The sequence below is a fragment of the Typha angustifolia genome, chromosome 10 (assembly GCF_048772165.1).
Source record: "Typha angustifolia cultivar Huaian chromosome 10, ASM4877216v1, whole genome shotgun sequence".
Classification (NCBI taxonomy): Eukaryota; Viridiplantae; Streptophyta; class Magnoliopsida; order Poales; family Typhaceae; genus Typha; species Typha angustifolia.
Genome location: NC_133248.1, coordinates 5,930,226 through 5,936,568, shown reverse-complemented (window position 1 = coordinate 5,936,568; position 6,343 = coordinate 5,930,226). Strand labels below are relative to the sequence as shown.

At 42.4% G+C, this 6,343-nt stretch overlaps 1 protein-coding gene across 1 annotated transcript; it reads right to left on the bottom strand.

Annotated features, from left to right (window-relative positions):
* Positions 1-4,716: 4,716 nt before the first annotated feature.
* On the bottom strand, positions 4,717-5,544 carry LOC140768398 (uncharacterized). Its single transcript, XM_073108661.1, has 2 exons — positions 5,336-5,544; positions 4,717-5,116 (listed from the first exon to the last, which is right to left on the bottom strand). The coding sequence occupies exons 1-2, from the start codon at positions 5,542-5,544 to the stop codon at positions 4,717-4,719; spliced, it is 609 nt and encodes a 202-aa protein (XP_072964762.1).
* Positions 5,545-6,343: the final 799 nt, after the last annotated feature.

Below are 6,343 nucleotides of genomic sequence, written 5' to 3'. Positions count from 1 at the left end.
ACTGTTTTTGAAACCATAGAACTTCCAGCCGGCGTTCTAACTGCAAACCACCCATGTCTGTTGCCCCCAATTGGTTTTCGCTGCCATCTTTAAAGCCCTACGCTTTTGTTCTATCCTCACGGCATTCTCAAAGGCCTCCTCAAGAGTAGTAGGACATACAGTACGAACATCCACTTGTATCTCCTCTCGCAGCCCCGAAATAAATGTGCTCCTCAATGTCTGTTCGGGCTAAGGTGGCTCACAACGATTACTAACTCTTTCAAACTCAGCTTGGTAATTCGATACGGTCGTCCTCTGAACCATCTTACTTAATATGGTAGCAAAATCTTCATATGTCGCTGTCCCAAATCTGTGTGTAATCCTAATACAAAAATCAACCCATCAGGTAAATCCACCACCACGAATAACCAATCTATACCAATGCAATGCCGTTCCTTGGAGGTGAAAGTATGCCATTTGGACTATTGCATCTTCTGCTATACCTTGACAATCAAAATATTGTTCAACTTGAAACACCCAATCCATTGGATCACCGCCTTAGAATTTTGGAAAGTCTAAGCATAGGTTCCCGAAAGATCCTTGGTTCAGGTCTAAACCTTTGTGCATGTTGATCACATTCTCTAAATCCTCGAGCATGTCCATCACCATCTCCATAGGGATCAATTTCATCCTCATAGTGCCAATCCTCCTCATCGATGAAGCGCACCGGTGCCGCATGCATCTCGGGTTCCACCATGATACATTTCGAACTTCACCGATGTTGTCTCGAGCATGGATACACTTTAGAGATGTCTTTGTCTCTTATTTTAGTGTTTAATTCTAAAAAAATAAGTTTTATGTATGTCACGTTTGAACACGGGTGGAGTGCGTTCAAACGCGCTTATGAACGCCTGTGAACTGTCCGTTCGAACACTGTGTTTGCCTGCATCGCATTCCCAAATCTAGAGAAGTGCGAAATATGTGCGTTCGAATGCAGTCGGTGAAAATGTACTGTTTAGGGTTAATAATTGTCATTTTTTAGTTATTTGGTTAGCCTCTAAAGGTGTGGATGGCAACCATGGAATCATTATTGTTGAATTAAGTTTTTGCCTTGTCTCCTTCGTCTTCTTCTCTTCTGTTCTCTCATTCCTCGGCGACGCCACTTCTAACCTCCTTCGACCGACAAATCACCCTAGTTCCTTAGGGGCGCGGTCCACTACTCCCCCTTCTTCAAATTTATCCATCACTTGCCCTAACTCTTTCATCACCCATAACCCTTCCACCACCACTTATTCACCGGTGCCACCCCATTAACGCTGGTCCACAACCATCCACCATCATCTAGGATATTGTGCCTCCATCCACGGATCATAAGACAGACCCCCTGATGTTCATCCACTAATCGGACGATATCTTGAGATCCCTATATCTGATTTGCTTGAAACTTAATTTGTTGGAAATCTCTTTTCTGGGGCTACAACATATCAAAATCTCATGTTGATCCGACGATGACATATTTTGGGATCTATTTCCAAAGTTTCGTGTCAAATCCTGCCAAATCTGAAATTCGGAATAGATCGAGCCTTAGCCTAAAGGGAAGATCGTATCACACCACCGCCGATCTTGGATTTTATAACGGAGGTGAGGGATGATGTATAGGCATAGGTAAGAGGGGATCATTGACATTCATATGATGCACCTAGACCTGTGGAGTATCGGTTCGATGAAGTTCCATCGCTGGTCTTTCTTGAAACTCCAATCGTTGTCAAGGAAATGAAGAACTCAATCGATTCATGACATATTCCTTAAATTCATTGTGATCCTTTTGCATGTTGTCAACTCTATGCAACAATATTTAGAATATACCTCTAAGTTCATCCATATTTGAACCCATGGACGTTGGTTGACTTGGTCCTACCGTGATCACTCTAAAGGAATCGGCCTCACGGTTAGGGTCATCGTGGATTGAGTCTTCCCTTGTTGGTGTGCTCTCCATAAATCTCCATGTTGATGTCATCCTACTTGTTTCAACCATTAATAGAGGTCTGAGAATCACTTGCTCTGATACCAATTGTTAAGCTCTGATACCAGATGATAGGTTCTCATACCAAAGATAGGCTATGCTATGATTCCTTCAAGATCTAAATGTAATATAGAAATCAGTCCACATAATTATAGAAAAATATTTGTCAGATATTCTTTGGTAGTCAGAAAATTATGAAACTAATTGAGTTAAATCTATAACTTCCTAATCTACAACTTTCATATTTACGCCCTTCTCAGATTCGAATTGTAGCAGAGATGAAAACATGGAATAACATGGGTGATGGTGGTGGTGACAGGTGGAGTGGATGTTAGAGTTATGGATGGGTATAGAAATGAAGATGGATGGTGGATGTGATTAAGAGAAGTAGACGAAGGGAACGAAGTGGTCAAGATTCTAAAGAAGAGGGGTGGCTCGATAGTCGAGAAAGATTAGAAGTTAGGAGAAACCTTGCCAACTGTAGAGGTGGAAGGATGGTGAAGAGGGAGGAGGGAAAGAGTCTAGAGAGAAGATAGGAGGCAAGAAATCAATAATCCAATAGCATAATGAAGTTGGCTGCCATCCACATATTTATAGGGGCTAGCCAACAAGTCCTAAAACAATATGAAACCCTAATTCTAGAGGATTCCCGTCCTGCATTCGAACGCGACCTACAGGAAATTTATTTTAATGAAAATGAACACCTAATGTAATAACAAAAGATCCTAACTAAGTGTATCATAGTCTTATCCCATAGACGGCTATATCAAATTAGGATATATTATATAATTATGTATATGCATGTTTTGGCCTCCAGCATGATTATATGACTTTATCTAGAAATGATTTCAGTTGAACATATTTTATCATACATTCGATTAGGCTGATTTAGGATATAAGTACATTGGTGATATATAGAGATGATTGGATATGACTATATTGTCATGGTTTTATGCCGAGATGATCTCTATCATGAGTGTGTATATGATAGACTAGCAGGAATATGCATGTGTTAGATACATGGTTAGAGATCACATTAAATCATTTCCTCTTGGCTTCTTTACCACCTAAATTCCTGATTTGCATAATCTATTGTAATACGGAATATATGTATATGATCTATCATGTATTAGAAAATCATGAAAATACGTGTGTATGTGATGTGATGGTTGGATGATGGAAGGGGTTAGGGCAAGGTGATAGATAAATTGGAAGAAGGGGAAGGAGTGAGCCGCCCCTAAGGGTCTAGGGTGAGTGGCCGGTCGATGAGGGTTAGAAGCGGCGACACTGGGGAATGAGAGAACAAAAGAAGAAGACGAAAGAGACTAGGGCAAAACTCAATTCATTCAATTATGATTCCATGGTTAGGATCCACACCTTTAGAGGCTAACTAAACAATTCAAAAATAACAATTATTAACCCTAAAATAGTAGATTTTTGCCGATCGCGTTCGAACGTGCCCGATCGCGTTTGAGCGCATATTTTGTGTTCTCTGTATGTGTGAATGTGATGCAGACGTTCACAACCGCATTCGAATGCATATTTTGTACTCTCTGTATTTGCGAACCTGATGCAGGAGTGCGTTCAAATGTGACATACAGAAAACTTACTTTTCTATAAATTAAACACTAAAATAAGAATAAAAGACATCACTAAAGTGTATCCATGCTCGAGACGACATCGGTGAAGTCCGAATCATATTAGGAAAATCTTCGATTTCTCCATGTTAACTTTTTGGTTGGTTAGCCAAGAATAGGTTGTGAGGCAATCAAGCACACAGCTAGCATTTGACTCCATTGCTTGAACCGTGATTAGAAGATCATCCACATAAAGCAAATGGGTTAGCGTAGCCTCCCCCACTTGAAAGCTTGTGAGTAATCCTTGTTCCATCTTCTCATTTAGCAACCTAGATAGGTTTTGCGAGGCCAAGATGAATAGGTACAAGGAAAGAGGATCTACTTGCTGTAGCTCGCGGCAAGTCTTTAGCCACGATGACGGCTCACCATTTATAAGGAAAGCAAACGTCGGAGAGGTGATACATGCTCTAATCCACAAGCACCATTGCATTGAGAAGCCCATGCAGGACAGGGTTTGCATCATGGCCTCCCAACTGACATGTCATAGGCCTTTTCCATGTCCATCTTGAACATCATCATCGGCGGAGCTCGTCAGTCATTTGCCATTGAATGATCCACCTCTTGAGCAGCTATAGTATTGTCTGTGATGTCCCTACCGACCATAGACGCCACCTGTTCTGGCCCAACCAACCAAGGGAGCAACCTTTGCAATCGATCAACCAAAATTTTAGCTATGAGTTTATAGCTAACATTACGCAAGGAGATCAACCGATAGTCTTTAACTTGGGTGGGAGAGTCTCTCTTCGAGATAAGTGTGACATAGGTCTTGCCCCACTACTGTGGTAGAGATGCATGCCTGAAAAAGTGGCTCACTGCTGTGCATAGTCTGTCATCCAGCACCGCCCAAAATTTAATATACAACTCCACTTGGAGCCCATTCGGCCCTGGTGCCTTACCCTGAGCTAAGCTCCAGAGCATCCTTTTGATCTCTTCTTTCATCATCAGGCTGATCAACTACTCCACTTCCTCTAGGGAAATTGTAGGCAGGGACGGCCACTAGGGGTTACCCTCCGAAGGCCCCTATATCTTTTGGTACGAAGCTTTGAACACTGCCTCCACCCCTTCCTTGTCACTGACCTAGGTCCTGTCTTCGTAAAAGATGCCCAAGATTCGATTCTTGTGTTGTCGGATAGACACCATAAGGTGGAAGAACTTAGTGATCTTATCACCCCCCTGCATCCATTTGAGTCGAGCACGCTGCAGCCACTTGACGTTGATCTGCCTACTGAGTGCAGTCTTATGGTGGTAGAGGCTTCGAAGCCTCCCCAACCCACCCACATCTAGGCCAGTCGTCGCATCCATCTCCTCCAAGGCTTCAAGTTCCTTCCTCACCTCCACAAGTTTGGCTTCAATATCTCCAACTACATCTCTATTCCACCTTCTCATTGCTCTTTGGAGCGTGCAAACCTTATGCATGAGAACATGCATGGAGTTTCCCCTACCCCTTGGGGCCCACACATCCTCAACAATGTGTTCACTATCTTTATACTCAAGACAAAAGAGTTCATAGCAAAAATGGCGAGCGATCTGCTGGCTTGACAGAGGGATAGTGAAAAGAAGTGGTGCATGGTCAGATGTTGCGTGGTCAAGATGGGCCACCCTGCCAAGCGGATGTAGGCCTAACCACCTCGTGTTCACGACCACATGATCCAACCTCACCCAGATGCATCGATCCCCACACTGGTTGTTGCACTACGTGTAAGGCAAGCCATCAAACTCGATGTCACATAGCCCTGCGGAGTTGACAAAGTTTGCAAAGGCTTTCGACTTCGGGCCAAGCTCCATTGCACCTTGGCTCCTCTTTTCATTGACGCTGAGGTACGCATTGAAATCCCTAGCCACCATCCAAGGAATCTCAATGGCCGAGAGCCATAGAAGTTTCTCCCACAAGCTACATTGTTCCATCAGATGGTTGCTGGCATAGACTGCACTAATCATACAAGTCTTTGATAGGTTCTACGGTACCAAATTGATAGGCTCTGATACCAATGAAAGGGCTATGGAATAATTCTTTCAAGATATGGATTTATTATAGGAAGTAATCTGTGCAACCGAGGAAAAATATTCACCAAATATTCTCCCGTAATCAAAAAATTACGAAACTAAGTGGAATCGATCCGTAACTCTCTGATCTACATTTTTTGTATACATCCTTTGCAAATTCGAAATAAAACTAGGACAAAAATATAATATATTATAGATCATGGTGGTGGTGACAAGTGGAGTGGATGTTAGGGTTATGGATGATAATGAAGATGAGGGTGGATGGGTGATGTTGTTTAAGTGATTAAGACGAAGGGAAAAAAGTGGTCGAGATTCCAAAGAAGAGGGAGGACTCAATAGACGAGGGAGATTAGAAGTTAGGAGAGATCTTACCAATGGTAGAAGTGGTAGGTTGGTGAAGAGGGAGGAGGGAGATTAGGGTAGATAGATTAGAGAGAAGATAGGAGGCAAGAAATCAATAATACAATAGCATTATGATTTTAGCTACCATCCACACCTTTATAGAGGCAAGCCAATAAGCCAAAATACAATTATTAACCCTAATTCTAAAAGATTCCCGTCGATTGCGTTCAAACGCACCTAATAGCGTTCGAACGCACAAAAGGCATTCTTTGTATGTGTGAACGCGATACAGGGATTTGAACGCGTATTTCATGTTCTCTGTATTTGCGAACCTAATGCAGATGTCTACAAAGGCATT

Coding starts and splice junctions, on each gene's coding strand:
- LOC140768398 (XM_073108661.1), bottom strand. CDS start 5,544: ATGGAACAATGTAGCTTGTGGGAGAAACTTCTATGGCTCTCGGCCATT. Junction 5,117..5,335: donor TTTGATGGCTTGCCTTACAC/GTAGTGCAACAA, acceptor GTATAAAGATAG/TGAACACATTGTTGAGGATG.